General features: G+C 38.5%; 1 protein-coding gene across 4 annotated transcripts in view; it reads right to left on the reverse strand.

Moving 5' to 3' along the window:
* Positions 1 to 16,880, reverse strand: part of RAD51B (RAD51 paralog B) — a 730,112-nt gene that overhangs the window by 680,655 nt on the left and 32,577 nt on the right. For all 4 annotated transcript variants that reach the window (XM_032179312.2, XM_032179313.2, XM_058429428.1 and 1 more), the window contains exon 5: positions 2,209 to 2,345. In XM_032179312.2, coding sequence (XP_032035203.1) covers positions 2,209 to 2,345 — 137 coding nt within the window. The remainder of the gene's footprint in view (positions 1 to 2,208; positions 2,346 to 16,880) is intronic.

The following is a 16,880-nucleotide window of genomic DNA, read 5'->3' on the forward strand; positions in this document are numbered from 1 at the left end:
GGTCTTGTTATATGAGAGAAATAAACCTCTTTTTGTTTAAGCCACTGTTCTTTGGATAGTCAGTTATCTGCAGCAGTAAGCTTTCCTAACCGATTGACCAATCTTTCCTGATAATTCCAAATAGGGGTTAAGCTGTCCTGTAACAGAATGAATGAAATGTGATCAGACACTACAGGGCCAGCTCCATTCTATGACCCACAATGACAAACTAGAAGGTAGTATAAGAATGCCAAATCTGGCATATATATCAAAGAGCATTCATATTTTTTATTCTACCTGGCCCTATCACCAGACCTCAAAATCCATTCCATGTGGGAGCCAGATGATCACTCATTTTAAGCCTTGTGGAGAATGGAATAAAAAACCAAACACAATATAAAGTTCAACCCCTATTCTCAAATGACCTTCAGAAGAACTCCTTGTGAACTATGCAACATAATTCCAACAAAGGAGCTAAAATCTTACCTCTTCATTTTCCAACTTGCCTCTGATGTAAATACCAACATGCACATAGGCAGAAAAAGATATGAAGGAGAAACAAGTAAATATGGAGGATTCAAAAAGTAAATAATTAAGGCTCTATGCAAAGACAAAAAACGTAAGACTCTCCATAAATTCATTTGGAAAATGCAGACAAGTCACCTGCTAGTCTTCTGCTACTGTACATATGCTGATATCACCCAATTCATTGATAAGGTTTTCACACTGCTCTGAACTGTAATACTGGTAATAAAATATCATACAACAGTTTCCTCCTTGAGAAGACATCCTAAACTCTGTTTTATATGTGGTGCAAAGAAAGCAGAAATCCATTACAGTGAACTGAACTGCTGTTATAAAAATAATCTTAATCTTTGAATTCTTTACCCAAATTCCCTAGGACCTTTGTAAGAGCTATTTGCATATTGGCTATTTATGACATAACTGGCTATTTAATACCTACTTGCTTAGTTAATTGAAGGCTAGTCATTGGCATTTTAAAGAGTACTTGGACAATTTGAGTGAACCACTGTCTTTACCAGCTTTAATCTCAAATATATTTTCATGTTCAAATTTCTAGTAGTCTCAATGTTTATTCCTCTGTTCTTTTTTTTAACCATTTAAGTCAAGATCCAAATAAGTTCATCACACAGCAATTGATCAATAAGGTTTTTAAATCTGTTTTAATCCAAAGGTTCCCCTTCCAACTATTTTTTAATCTTACAATTTATTTGTTACAGAAACCAAGTTGTTTGTTCTGTTATTTCCCACAGTTCGGATTCTGCTAATTGCATTTTCTAGAGTAGTTTGACGTGTTCCTCTCTTCTCTAGCTAGGTTGTAAATTGGTGGCTGGATCTGAAGCCTTGATCACAATAAAATTTGATTGTTCTTCCATCAGAAAGTACCCCAGTGACTCGTCATTTTTTTGTGATGTTAAAAGCCTAGATCCATTAGATTGTCAGAGTTTGTAATTTGGTGATATTCTATCATTGCTTATTCATTTACTACTGGGATACATTTATAAAAAGACCAATTTAGGCCAGGCACAGTGGCTCACATCTGTAATCCCAGCACTTTGGGAAGCCAAGACAGGCGGATCATAAGGTCAGGAGTTCGAGACCAGTCTGGCCAATATGGTGAAACCCTGTCTCTACTAAAAATACAAAAATTAGCCAGGCCTGATGGCAGGCACCTGTAATCCCAGCTACTCAGGAGGCTGAGGCAGGAGAATTGCTTGAACCGGGGAGGTGGAGGTTGCAGTGAGCTGAGATCACGCCACTGCACTCCAGTCTGGGCAACAGAGAGAGACTTCATCTCAGAAAAAAAAAAAAAAAAAGCCAGCCATGGTGGCTCACACCTATAATCCCAGCACTTTGGGAGGCCGAGGTGGGCGGATCACTTGAGGTCAGGAGTTCAAGACCAGCCTGGCCAACATGGTGAAATCCTGTCTCTACTAAAAATACAAAAATTAGCTAGGCATGGTGGCACACACCTGTAATCCCAGCTACTCGAGAGGCTGAGGCAGGAGAATCGCTTGAACCCAGGAGGTGGAGATTGCCATGAACCCAGATCGTGCCACTGCCCTCCAGCCTGGCAACAGAGCAAGACTCCATCTCAAAACAAAAAAAAGGAGGGGGGGGTGGTAAATGTTAACCTATGTGTAAATGTTTCATGCTGTATATAAGTTACAAAAGTAAAACATTATAATAGAAAATAAAATCTCATACCTTTCAGCACTAAATGCAGACTCTGTGTCAATGTACACCACAGCTCCTTCCAATCCTCCCATGTTGGTGGGTAATGTAGCCAAAATGCTCATCATTATACAAAACTGAGTTTTTCCACAACCTGGTGGACCTGTAATCTAAAAAAAAATAATAAAAAAAAAAGTTATTTGGATAAACATCACAAGCCAGGCAAAGCAAAATCCTTTTAAGACCTTGCCATATATGCAGTCCAACTAACCTGGGTTCCCAGGACAGAATTAAGCCCAAGACATCCATTGTATGGAATGAATTAACTTATCCCCTCTGCATCTGAATTGGCACTAGTTATGTACTATCCTTGGAGGAATTGAGAAAATAGCCACTCAAATCATCCACTGTATCTTGTAGTTCAGATGAGAAACTTTTAGTTGAGAAAGGATGAAACATTCACTCATTTATACCATGACAACTTGGCATTCTATACCTTTTCCTCTGACGATATTTATAATAGGACCTTAAAAATATTTAAGAGTCTTTAATAAATGGTTGAGCATTTGTTAAAAATTAGCATTTCAAAACAATGTTGTACTAGTCCCATTAAGGGCTACTTTAATCCATATTTTTAAGAGTATTTAGGGGTGAAGGATACTGATGTATACAATTTACTTTCAAACAGTTCAGCAAATAAAAATGTGTATGTGTGTGCATATATGTGTATAGAAAGAGAAATAAAGCAAATTTATTGTTTTATAAACAACTGTTGAGTTTAGGTGATTCCTACTTTGAAATGTCTATTTTGAAATCTTCATTGGCAGAAAGCTATTTTGAGATTATAAAAGTTGAAATAAAAAGAGTATTGACAGGAAATAATAGGAAATTAATTATACTCATATTCAAGTATAACTAGAAGTAGTTTGGCTCTGCGTCCCCATCCAAATCTCAGGTTGAAATGTAATCCCCAGTACTGGAGGAGGGGCCTGGTGGGAGGTGATTAGATCATGGTGTCAGTTTCCCTCTTGCTGTTCTCATGATAGTGAGCTCTCACAAGATCTGATGGTTTAAAAGTGTGTGGCACTTTCTCTTTCTCTCCTGTTCCACCATAGTAAGATGTGTCTCTCTCTCTCTCTCTCTGTTCCGCCATAGTAAGATGTCCTTGCTTCCCCTGTAAGTTTCCTGAGGCCTCCCAACAATGCCTCCTGTTAAGCCTGCAGAACTGTGAGTCGATTACACCTCTCTTCTTCATAAATTACTCAGTCTCAGGTAGTTCTTTATAGCAATGTGAGAACGAACCAATATAGTAGTTAACAAAATTAATTTGAAAATGTTTAGAAATATCTCTTTTAAACACATGCTACTTGTCACATTAGTTGCAGCACCCAAATTTTTAGAACCAATGCACTATTTCTTTGTGAAAATAACACTAAAGAACTTTTTTTTTTTTTAACATTGAGAGGAAGAGGAGAGGAGAGGAAGGAAAAAGAAAAAAAAATCTAAGAGAGGAAAAATGTCTGGGCCAAAACTGAGACATACAATAAAGAAACTGTCTCAGATACATTATGAAGTAGGAAGAAATAAGTAGGAATGATCCGTGAGTCTAAATCATCTAGATCTGTGGTTCTCAGATTTGAGTGAGCATCAGAATCACCTGGAAAGCTTCTTAACCAGCATTTCTGGTTCAGCAGGTCTGGGTTATAGCCTGAGAATTTACATTGCTAGTAAGTTCCCAGCTAATGCTGATGTTATTATATACTTTAAGAACCACCGTTTCAGAATTTAGTCTAAAGGTCAACTTCATTTATCAAAGTTCAACCTTAAAACACAAATGTTTAGCACACGCCTGTAATCCCAGCTACTCCAGAGGCTAAGGCAAGAGAATCACTTGAGCCCAGGAGTTCTAGACCAGCCAGGGCAACATAGCAAGACCATGTCTCAAAAAAAAATGTGCTGGTTTATAATCTTTACAATGATCATTTAGAGTTTAAGAATAAATAATTACTCCTGTCAATAATAGCTTGCCAGATTATGAGTGATCAGTAAAGAGAGTTCTCCAAACTTCTTTGACCACATACCCCAACAAACCAGCCAAAAAAAGCAATCAAAACAAAATTTAGTACAGCCCTCCAATATATGCATATTTATTATAAACATACTATTTTACTAATATGTCCTATACAGTATAAAACACAAAGTATGAATTAAAAATTATAAACATTAAAAATCATTTTATAATATTTATTACTTATATAAAAGATCTTTTTGCTCTCATAAAAGCTTACCATTTTTAGTAGAGCAATGATAATAATGAAAATAATAAGAAACCAAATAGTATTTTTAAAAAATAATAATGTAAATATTTTGTGATTCAGTGATTGAAATGTCAAGTCCTAAGTTCCACTTATTTCAGTATTTAATTGTAAGCTGAGAAGGGGATAATTACAAAGATGCAAGGACTGAAATTAAAGAAATATGTCATTTGTTGGACTTAACTAAATTACTACTTGCACTTTTCAATACCTTCCATCAATTATGCAAAAGCTTTTATTGATCTTTGGTTAAGAAATTTCCATCTTCCTTCACGTCAATTGATTGTTCTTGCAGACTAATCAAAACATGTCACATTTTAACATTTTTAACAACTGGTTTAAAAATCCACTGAAACTTTTTTTTTTTTGCTTACATTTATTTATTTTTACTGAAGTATGACAATCAGCCAGAAAAGTACACAAATCATATCTGAGGAGTTTGATGAATTTCTACCACAATACTCATTTGCCACCAGGTATGTATCATGGGTTTTGCTTGTTTTAATATTTTTTAATTGATAAATAATAATATATATTTATGGAGTTCAATATGATATTTTGAAATATGTTTACAGTACACTGTAGAATGGTTAAATCAAGCTAATTAACATATCTATCACTTCATATACTTATCTTTTTTTTGGTGAGAACATTTAAAATCTACTCTTTTAGCAATTTGAAATATACAATATTATAACTAACTATAGTTACCATGCTGTACAATAAATCAACAAAATTTATTCCTACTGTCTAACAAACTTGAGACCCTTTTACCAACATCTCTCCTTCCCCTATTCCCCCATCCCCCCAACTGAAACTCTATTTGGAACATTTTTGAAGAGTATACAAAATATTTTTCCAAGTATTTTTTAAGAGTGCAGATAAATTTTCATAAGACAAACATATCTTTGACAACAAAAATCACATGATAAAAGAAATATTCCAAACAGTGATTTTAAAAACATTCTCTCTGTGTTTTTATCCCAGCCTGTAGAAAAGGCAGTTACATTTCACTTCTTGTTAAAACATTACCTTTACCTTGAAGAAATGCAGTAAGTGTTGCATTGATTGGTTGGTTGCTTGGTGTTTAATCTGCAACGCAGATTACATAGTCACTTGTCATACAAAAAAGGGTCAGCAAATTTGACATCTCTTGTCTTTTCATTTAAAAAAACATGCTTTACCCATCTTTTTTTTTTTTTTTTTTTTTTTTTTTAAGATAGGGTCTCACTCTGTTGCCCAGGCTAGAGTGCAGTGGCATGAACATAACTTACTGCAAGTGGCCTCAAATTCACACATGCCCAGCTTTTTTTTTCATACAGACTGGGTTTCACCATGTTGCCCAGGCCGGTCTTGAACTCCAGGACTCAAGCCATCCACCCACCTCAGTCTCTCAAAAGTGCTGAGATTATAGGCATGAGCCACAATGCCCAGCCAACCCACCTTTTAAGTTCAATGATTCTTTTAAAATCTTTGCTGTAAGATAATCAGAGATGCTCTTGTGATTCAAATGATTCTCATGGTCACTCCTCATCTCATTACAGAGTATAATAGGGATTCTATACAACAGTTAGGATTTTTTGTTTTTTTGTTTTGTTTTGTGACAGGGTCTCGCTCTGTCACCCAGGCTGGAGTGCAGTGGCACGATCACAGCTCACTGCAGCCTCTGCCTTCAGGGCTCAAGCAATCCTCCCACCTCCACCACTCAAGCAGCTGGAACTACAGGCACACATCACCATACCCAGCTAATTTTTTAATTTTTTGTAGTGGCAAGGTCTCATTATGTTGCCCAGGATGGTCTTGAACTCCTGAGCTCAAGTAATCCTCTCGCCTTGGCCTTCCCAAGTACTAGGATTACAGGCATGAGCCAACATGCCCAGCCTAACAGTCAGATTTTAAGAAAAATTAACAACATTGATACCATACTGAAATATTCTCTTTGCATATCTGACATCAACCTATGTGTTGCTATAGATTACCTAAGGATGATGCAACAGAAAAGTTGAAAGACTTTTACAGGGACCATCCATATACCCACCACTTAGACTCTGTATTTACAATTTTTACTGTATTTGTTATACTATACTATGACTATACTGTATGCTTTCTGTATGACTAATCCATTCACCATTCCATCTTAGGGTTTTTTTAATGCATTTCAAAGTAAATCAAACACATTAATATAGTTTCCTCCAACAGTCCAGCATGCATAGCATTAACTAGAATTTAACATGTATTATTCCTTTTTTTCCTTTTGCAGTAAGTTTTACATGCAATGAAATGTACAAATTATAAGTCTACCATTTCATAAACTTGAACAAGTGCATACATGTATGCAACCTAAACTCTTACAAAGTCAAAACACTATCATTATCCCAGGAAATTCTCTCATATACATTGTTTTGTATTCATTAAAGTCACTTATTTTCAAGAATATATCTTCCCTGACACATCTTTATTTTAATGGCACAAAATGAAATTAGTTCTTCATGTATTTCATTATTGAAACAAAATATAGCTATTATGATAATCTGAGCCTTGTTAGAAACATCTGTACTCCAAGCTGGTCTCGAACTCCGGACCTCAGGTGATCCGCTTGCCTCAGCCTCCCAAAGTGCTGGGATTACAGGCGTGAGCCACCACACCCGGCCTCCTTTGCCTATTTTTAAATTGGGTTGTTTTTCTTTTTATTGTTGAGTTGCAAGAGTTATTTATGTATTCTGGGTACAAGTCCTTTATCAGCTTAGATGATTTCCAAATATTTTTTCCCATCCTCTGGGTTGTCTTTTGACTTTCTTGATAATGTTCTTTGATGTACAAAACTTTTAATTTTAGTTTCATTTTTTTTTCTGTGGTTTGTGCTTTTGCTCTCATATCTAAGAAACTATTGCCTAATCCAAGGTCAGAAAGACACCTGTGCTTTTTCCAAAGAGTTTTATAGTTTTGGCTTTTGAATAATAGTTTTGCTGAATATAAAATTTTTGGTTGGGAGTTCTTTTCTTTCCATTCTTTGAACATGTAATTCCACTGCCTTCTGACCTCCATTATTTCTGACAATAAGTTATCCGTTATTCATATTATTGTTGACTGAACATAATTCATTTTTTCTTGCTGATTTCAAGATTTTTTTGTCTTTCAGTAATTTGACTATAAATTGTTTAGATGTGAATTCCTTTTATGTTGATGCTACTTTGGTTTTGTTTAGCTTTATCCAATTTGAAGAACAGAAAGACTGATGTTTTTCCACTGGTAGTTTTTTCTTTCTGTTCTTCAAATGGGATACATTCTATTGATATACCTTTAAATTCACTGTATCTTTCTGCTGCTATTTCAAATCTGCATTTGAGCCCCTCTGGTGCATTTGCCATTTCAGTTAATAATGTGTTTTTCAATTTCATAATATCCATTTTATTCATATTTGTATATGTGTGTGCATGTGTGTAGATACTATATATTGCATGAAACAATATACAAGGTTAGTTGTTAATTGAAAAAAGTTAGGTTAAAACTATGTATAGAAGGTGTTTTACTTTGTGTAAAAATAAGGTATTTTTATTATTATTTATCTATACTTGTGTTTTCATAGAATGTTTTTGGAATAACAATAGTTTTTCTGGAAGGGGCAAGAGAATTTGGGATATTATCTGGAGAAAAGTTACATTTTATTGTAAGCTCATTTTTACTGGTTATTTTTTAAAAACATATGCGAAATTTTCTTATTTGGTGGTAAAAACTACTTACAGTTAAAGAACATATTTAACAAACTTGCAATTAAAAAAAAAGAAACATCTGTACTTCAAATATATAGCATCCTCTCACATTAAATAATTTAAGTTCTCAATGATTCAAATCATCTTCAAAGATTTCTATGCAACTTCGGAAAGTATTTGTTCATGAAAAAATTCATTTAAGGCCGGGCGCGGTGACTCACGCTTGTAATCCCAGCACTTTGGGAGGCCGAGGTGGGCAGATCACCTGAGGTCGGGAGTTCGACACCAGCCCGACCAACATGGAGAAACCTCGTCTCTACTAAAAATACAAAAAATTAGCCAGGCATGGAGGCGCATGCCTGTAATCTCAGCTCCTCGGGAGGCTGAGGCAGGAGAATCACTTGAACCTGGGAGGTGGAGGTTGCGGTGAGCCGAGATCACGCCATTGCACTCTAGCCTGGGCAACAAGAGCAAAACTCCGTCTCAAACAAACAAAAAAATTCATTTAAGTTGTTGCCATATTGTTTCCTATGTTTTATTTCATCCATTTTATGAACAAGTGTGTCCCTAATGTTACCAATAATGTACTGTATTTGGTCTTTTGCTGTTAAGAAAACACAAAAGAGGCTTTTAAATATCTATCATTAATTTTAATGACATTTTTATAGATAGGGAGTTATGTGTCACATAACTTTAAATGTCATGGAAAAACTTTTGTCAGTTTATCTTCCTGTCCCACATGTTCATTAATTATGATGGCTTCCTACTATCGTTAGCCAGTATTTCAAGGGAATAAAATATCAGAAAGTATTTCTTTGTTAACAATAATGGATATAATTCCATCTGTCAAATTGTCTTGCTTATAATTTCACTTTTTCTGGACATCTCAGCTGAGATTAGATTGTTGTTGATTTTTACTTCAACATTAATAATGTCTCATAGGAGAAGCATCCGCTCTGACCTATACATGTGTGTGGCTCACTTCCACGCCCATTATTAGTATTGCATACAATTTACAGTTTCTTTGCAGGAATCTTTCTTGCCACTTATCTGTTTTGTGAGCTTTGATTTCGTTAAAGCCATAAATCCACCTAAATAGATATATGCAGACTTATAATTCATCCCAGTATGTTGAAAATAAAGGTACAAGCAAGGGACCTCTGTCAATCCCTGCATGCTTTCCTCATGCACTATAACTGATAGCTAACAGTCTGACACCAGACCAAGTGAGGATGTCAGTGTTGATCCATTGATTAAATGTTAATTAAGGTAAATTTCATTTGTTACATTGAAACAATAAAAGTTTTAGTATTTTCTTCCAATAACCTAATGAAACATTTTACATACCCTGCTTTGGAGAATGCTAGTCTAAATTCAGAGCTCTAAACATTTTTTATGGAAATTTCTTCATTTTCAAAAACAACATGGATCAAATTAGTCACCAGATACCAGAGCAAGGGAAACTTCTGTCAGTAAAAGTTGAAAGTGGATCTTGAAATAAAGAAATGCTTATGCTTACTAATGATAGCAACAGGAGGCAGTGAATGCCTAGGCACATAGGGTAGGGCCAGGTATCCGGTGAAACCCCACCTCCAAGCTGGATACAGTTCAAAGCCTGAAAGCCAAGCTACAGGTTAAATCCCCGGACCAGAGTGAGAACTTGTCTTCCTGTTTGGCACACTTTCCTCTGGACTGATCCTCACCCTTCACCTATTTTACATATACCTACCTTTTCCTAATTCATTTTCTACACTGTCTTGCCCACCTTTGAGTGGTGTCTTTGCTTTAAAATTTTTGGCATAATTACAAACCAATCAGCATGCACTCCCCATTCTGTGCCTATAAAGAACCCAAACTCAATCAGTACAGGAGACAGCTGGAATTTAAGGGAGACGGCCAGATTTTGGGGAAGACAGCTGGACTTCGGGGAAGAGATGACCCGACTTTGGGGAAGATGACCTGCCCTTCCTGTCCCCTCTCTAGCTATCCTCTCCACGGAGAGTCATTTTCATCACTCAATAAAATTATCTGCCTTCACCATCCTTCAATTGTCCAACTGACCTCATTTTTCTTGGATGCCAGACAGGGACCCACCAAGTGCGGGTACCCAGAAGGCTGTCACGCTGGCCCTTTGCCCTCACCAGCAGAGGGCAACTGCCCCACATAACGAAGTAAGGGGCCAACTGAGCTGCTAACACACCACTGTCCGCAGAGGGCAGAACTAAGAGAGTACTGTAACACCCACTCTGGGGATTCGGGGTCACAGGCACCCTTACCTGGGTACCTCCACGGGTCCTTCATGGAGCTTGCTCCTGGCAGCTCCCAGAGTGGCTGGCCGGATCCCACACTTGCTAGCTCATGCCTGGTCTGGCCGCGGACCCCACACAGAGCTTGCTCCTGCTGGCACTCAGAGCTGTGCTGGCCAGATCCCGCACTCGCTCACTCACACCAGCACATGAAGCTTGCTCCTGCAAGTGCCTGGAACAGCCAGCCAAATCCCGCACTCGCTCGCTCACACCAGCACATGAAGCTTGCTCCTGCAAGTGCCTGGAACAGCCAGCCAGATCCTGCACTCACTCACTCACGTGCTCCCTCCCGCAAGGGGTTGAGCATGGCGGGCCAAGTAAATGGGGTACCCCTGTCATAAGTCCAGCAAAGGGGCTGAGAAAAATCTTCCATCATTAATATCATTAGAGTGCTAACTAGCAGAGGAACAAAGGACTAGCCTTTCTATACATACTATCCATATGCCAGGTTTTGGATATGTTCTCAGATTTAATGAGCTTAAAACTGTTCAATGCTTTGTGATTTTTAAAAGGGTGAAACAAGCTATTATTTTAATTAAGATGATATATTTGGAAATACTCAGTGAAGTATCAAGTACCTTGAAAATGTAAAGTATTACTTTACTATTCCATCTTTAAAGAAAACATGTAAAAAATAGCTGAAAAGTTAAACAAGGGCAAATGGCATTTTCCCTACTTCATTATTTTTATATACTGATTCAGTATAATCTTGGAGAAAATAAAACATCATGTGAATAACAGTAAGAGATTTCTGGGTTTGTTTGTTGAGTTTGGATTAGAGTTTGGATAGTAGCATTTACTTTAAACTATAATAAACAATTTCTAATTTTTTTAGCAATCTTAGATCTTGCTCACAAATTTTTTTCCTCTCTTCCTAGACTCAAAAAAAAATTATACCATATGCGATTTTATGGGCCGTCTGGAGTTAAATTTCATTTTTTTTTCAGGTTTATTTAGTGGGTGAAAACATTTCAACATTAATAACTTTTAGCTTCAGATAATCTAGCTCTGAATTCTAGCACCCAAACCACAAAATTTCAAGTTGTGTTCAGTTCCCAGCTTCAGCCCCAATGGTGGTTAGAAAGAGAAAACATGCCAAACCAGAATAGGCTAAGTTATTTGCTTCTTGGAAACTCAGACTGAATACAATATTTACACACCGAAAACACCAGTAAAAAAAAATTCACTTCATATAGTTAGAGCCAAAGTTTCAACAACCTGCCTGAGAAATGTAAAAGAACTAAAAAAAAAAGTCAGTAGTGAACATCACTCAAATATCAGCAAAGAAGCAAATGTTAATATTTGGTTTGAAGAGGAAAGAGAATTGTTCCCAAGAAAAGGTCTAATTGTACTAAAGTAAAAATGAAGCCTCCTCATCTTAAACTTTTCATGGCTGAGAGGAATGTAAAATCTGGTCCAGTTAGGACCTAAAATCTTATCAAGTTAACTCTCCTCACATTCAAGACGAGGGCAACTGGACAGGGTAATCTGCCCAGCCAATACCTGGCAGAAGACAATTTAAGGATGCCTAGCTCTGATCTGAAACCAGTGACCATGTTTTAAAAAAGCTTCATTAAAAAAACATTTTTTGAATGACCTCCAGCATCTAACTACTTGTCTCCATTTGTTCAACAATTACGTAGAAATATGAGTAGGTCTTCAGACTTACAAAATTCATTTTTAAAATAACATTCTAAATCCTAAAGCCAAAACCATAAAAAAGGGAAAAAAAAGAATCTCAGAAAGGCCAGGTTGCATTGCAGTTTGCCTTGTGAAAGAAACCTTGATCTTAAATTACTTTACACCAACAAGTGAAAGAGTTTATGTCTTGGATTCTCTCTACCACTTCCTCCTTTTTCATATTGATAGCTGCTGTTTTGGAAGTAAATGGGAAGGGACAGAGGAAGAGTAGGGATGGGAAAAGAGCAGAAAAAGCAAGAGGGAATGGAAATGACAAGTACCCCAAGTTCCACCATTAACAAAAATCAAACAGCATTAAGGGATGTAATCATTCATTTAACAGCAGTTATTGAACATGTGCCACATAAAAGACTCCAATAAACCATTACAGAGCAGAATGTTATTTCTAAATTAGAGAGTAAGTGAAGAATTGGGAACAATGGTCCAATCAACTGCATATGCTAAACGCCTGTATTAGAACAAAGGCCTAGTTATCTGCCTTTCAAAACACAGGGGAGGATAAACGAATGTCAGCAGACTGTACTCAAGGAACACCCATTTGAAATCTCTCTCCGGTTTTCCTGCTGCTGTTACAACTTGTGGGGCACATCTGAACCTGACTGCAGTCTGAAGAAGACAGGATCCACCTTTGCAGACCTGGAGACCCATGAGCAAAAAAATAAATGTTTGCTGCTGTTGTCAGCAGCCGAAATCAACTAATAAAGTAGCTATGTCTTACACTTAACTGTTTCATGTACTTCTGTTACATGGCTCATGCTTATAGGCATTTGAGTTTACAACCCCTGCCTTATTATTTCCTGTGGTCATGTAGGCTACAGCTAATCCTGCCAATTATAAAAAGAACTATAATAGTAACTGTTCCAAGAAAAAACTAAGATACTGTCCAGGAGCGGTGGCTCACGCCTGTAATCCCAGCACTTTGGGAGGCCGAGGCAGGTGGATCATGAGGTCAGGAGATCAAGACCATCCTGGCTAACATGGTGAAACCCCTCTCTACTAAAAATACAAAAAATTTGCCAGGCATGGTGGCGGGCACCTGTAGTCTCAGCCACTCGGGAGGCTGAGGCAGAAGAATGGCGTGAACCCAGGAGGCGGAGCTTGCAGTGAGCCAAGATCGCACCACTGCACTCCATCCTGGGCGACAAAGCAAGACTCTATCTCAAAAAAAAAGAAAAAGAAAAAAAAAACTAAGATGCTAAAATAGAACTCTGGCATCCTGTCTCTAACATTTGGGAATAGTAGGGGAGTCACTTCCAAAGCCAAACTGCTCCACTAAAAGCAGATACCTCACCTCCCAAAATCATGAACAAAGCATAGAAATGACTCCAGAAATACAAATAATGCAGAAATGTGCTATGTCACTTCTCATTACTTAGAGCAAGGATCCAGATGTAATCATCACTCTTAGCATTGCACAGATTTAGCAGTGCTTCCGTTTTACTATCCTAGAGGTAGGTACTCATGAGTTGAACCATGCAGATATTACATCTTTCTGTGTTGAACTGAGTTCTCTGTTCCTGTACTCTAGATTATATTACAGTATGAAAATAACATTTGTTTAAGATACAGGATCTCACCCCAGGCTGAAGTGCAGTGGCACAAGCATAGTCCACTGCAGGTTTGAACTCCTGGCTCAAGTGATCCTCCTGCCTCAGTCTCCTAAGTAGCTGGGACTATAGGCATGCACCACCACACCTAATTTTTTTTTTTTTTTTTTTACTTTTTGTAGAGCTAGGGTCTTGCTATGTTACTCAGGCTGGTCTCAAACTCCTGGCCTCAAGCGATCCTCCTGCTTCAGCCTCCCAAAGTGCTGGGATTACAGGCATGAGCCACCACACCTGGCTGAAAATACCTTTTTTGATGATATCTTTGAATACTTTTTTTTTTTTTTTTTTTTTTTGAGATGGAGCCTTACTCTGTTGCCCAGGTTGGAGTGCAGTGGCGCGATCTCAGCTCACTGCAACTTCTACCTCCTGGGTTCGAGCGATTCTCATGCCTCAGCCTCCCAGCTGGGACAACAGGTGCATGCCACCACACCCAGCTAATTTTTGCATTTTTGGTAAAGATGGGGTTTTACCATGTTGGGCAGGCTGGTCTCGAACTCCTGGCCTCAAGTGATCTGCCCATCTCGGCCTCCCAAAGTGCTGGGATTACAGGTGTGAGCCACTGCACCTCACCTGTATCTTTAAATACAACTTTAATTTTACCTATTTACGATATCATCTATCTCATGCTTTCTCAGCATGGGTGATATTAACCCTAAGGGTAAAAGTTGGTTTTGGAGGAAGGGAAAGATTTTACTCTTTTATGTATAAAGCACAGATATTTATACAGTACAAAAACAGATATACAGTATATGTGTGGTAGAAAAATTTCATTGCAGGGTGTGGTTAAGAAAAAATTGTTAAAAAAGCTTCTTAAGAGACAATAATGAAAAAAATGAATGAGGAACACTTATCTATATTATCTCATATGAGAAGGCTACCAAACTGATTTGATCTCCACATCATACAAACTTTAAGGAGTTTGCTGTTCTCAGGGAATGGAACAATACCCTGTAGTTCACTTCCTTCAGCAGGTCAGCAAAGTTGGTGTCTCTGATTTCTCCTCTGCTGCTTCTGCTTTAAGAATGAATAGCACTTCTCTGCTTCCACTTTTCATCTTGGTGTTGTAACTGAATATGTAAGTACACCCAGATTCAGTGACATTCACGTTAAGTCAAAACTGATGATAAATAACCTAGGAAGTTTTTAAGTCAGGAAAGAGCAACTATAAAAATGACAGCAAAATATTTCCAGATTGATTCTTACTCTCTCAATCTCCAGATCCATGCTAAGTTCATTCAATCAGTTGCCTTACCCCACCCACCCACCAGATCTATCTGACATCTATCTAGGATACTAGGCTTGACCTTTTAACCAGAAACAAAGATTGTGCAATGCAGTTAATTAGGCAGCTTCATTGACACCTGTATTTTATTAGTTCTCTACTACTTCATAACAAATTACCACAAACTTGGCAGCTTAAACAGCATCCATTTATTATGTCACTGTAAGTCAGTTTTGACTTACGTGAATGTCACTGAATCTGGGTATACTTACATATTCAGTTACAACACCAAGATGAAAAGTGGAAGCAGAGAAGTGCTATTCATTCCTAAAGCAGAAGCAGCAGAGGAGAAATCAGAGACACCAAGGTCAGAAGTCCAGATAGGGTTGGCTAGGTTCTCTGCTTAAGGTCTTACAAGGTTGAAATCAAGATCTCAGCTGAGCTGGACTCTTATCTGGAGGTTGGGAGTAAGTATCAACTTCCAAGTTCATTCAGGCTGTTGGCAAAATCTATTTCTCTGCAGCTCTAGGTCTGAGGTCCCTTTCTTGCTCTAATCTCAGGGCCACTCACTGCTTCTAGAGGCTGCCTACATTCCTTCAATCATGGCCCTTCCATCTTCAAGGCAGCAATGGCATCCTGAGTCCTTCTCGGGTTTTAAACTTTTTTTCCTTCCCCTTTTTAACAGCCAGAGAAAGCTCACTACTTCTAAGGGCTCATATGATTAGATCCAAATAATCTCCCCATCTTAAAGTCAGCTATGCCATATAACATATAATAATCATGGGAGTGACATCTCATCATATTCAAAGGTTCCAAGGTTTAGGGCAGAACATCTTTGAGAGGCCATTTAAGAAATTCTGCCTACTACAACATTTCTGAGAATGGAATGGTCATAAAGTCTTTTTTTAATTATACACATACACACATGCATACGTACATATGTTTTACACACATGCGTATATTAGTGGTAGGCGGCCTCTAAGACTCAATGATGCTCACCTTTGTTATACATGCCTTTCTGTAGTCTCCTCCCACATTGTATCAGGTTTGTCTGTGACTAATAGAATACAGCAGAAATGATGGTATGTAACTTCCAAGGCTCTGTCTTAAAAGAAATTGTCACTTCTACCCTGTACTCTTGGATCACATACTCTGCAGAAAGTCAGCTGTTGTGTCATGAAGACACTCAAGCAGTCCTATGGAGAGGTTCACACTGCAAAGAACTGCCAACAGCCAGGACCAACTTCCCAGCCATATAAGCCATGTAAGGAAGCCTTCTTGGAAGCTCAACCCCACGTGGAGTCAGGGATCCCCACTGATCTTGGATCCCCAAGTTACCTGGTGCCAGCTGTTACAGCCCCACCAAGGGAGGCCAGGTTCTTTCGCGTAGCTCTAGGATAGAAGCCATATCCACGGAGTTTAGGAGCAGTCAGACTGCAGGCCCTGCCTCTGCTGTTTCTTGCCAGGCAAGGCCACTGGCCTGGGCCTCCAGCATGCCCACTCCACCACCAACTGAGCACTCCGGTCAGTCGGTCACGGCTCTGGCTCTGTATTTCACTGGATCAGAGCTCCCGGAGGTAACTGAGAGGCCCACTGTAACTGCCTCTGCCGGGTCCTTGCTCCTGCCGCCCTCAGGCTGCGGAGGGAGTGAACAGCCTGAGAGTAAGTAGACCTCCAGCAGGATGCAGCTGCCTTCAGGAAAGGTGGCCAGACTCTTTTCTCTCAGAAGCCCAGCCCCTGCTGCTCCTCACAGGGCAGGGCCTCCTGACTTGGGCCCCCAGCATAGCCACCCCTACCCCCACATGATCACTTCAGTGAGCAGCGGCTCTGTTTCTCTGGGGTGG

Source organism: Hylobates moloch, unplaced genomic scaffold (assembly GCF_009828535.3).
Source record: "Hylobates moloch isolate HMO894 unplaced genomic scaffold, HMol_V3 SCAFFOLD_16, whole genome shotgun sequence".
In the NCBI taxonomy this organism is placed as follows: Eukaryota; Metazoa; Chordata; class Mammalia; order Primates; family Hylobatidae; genus Hylobates; species Hylobates moloch.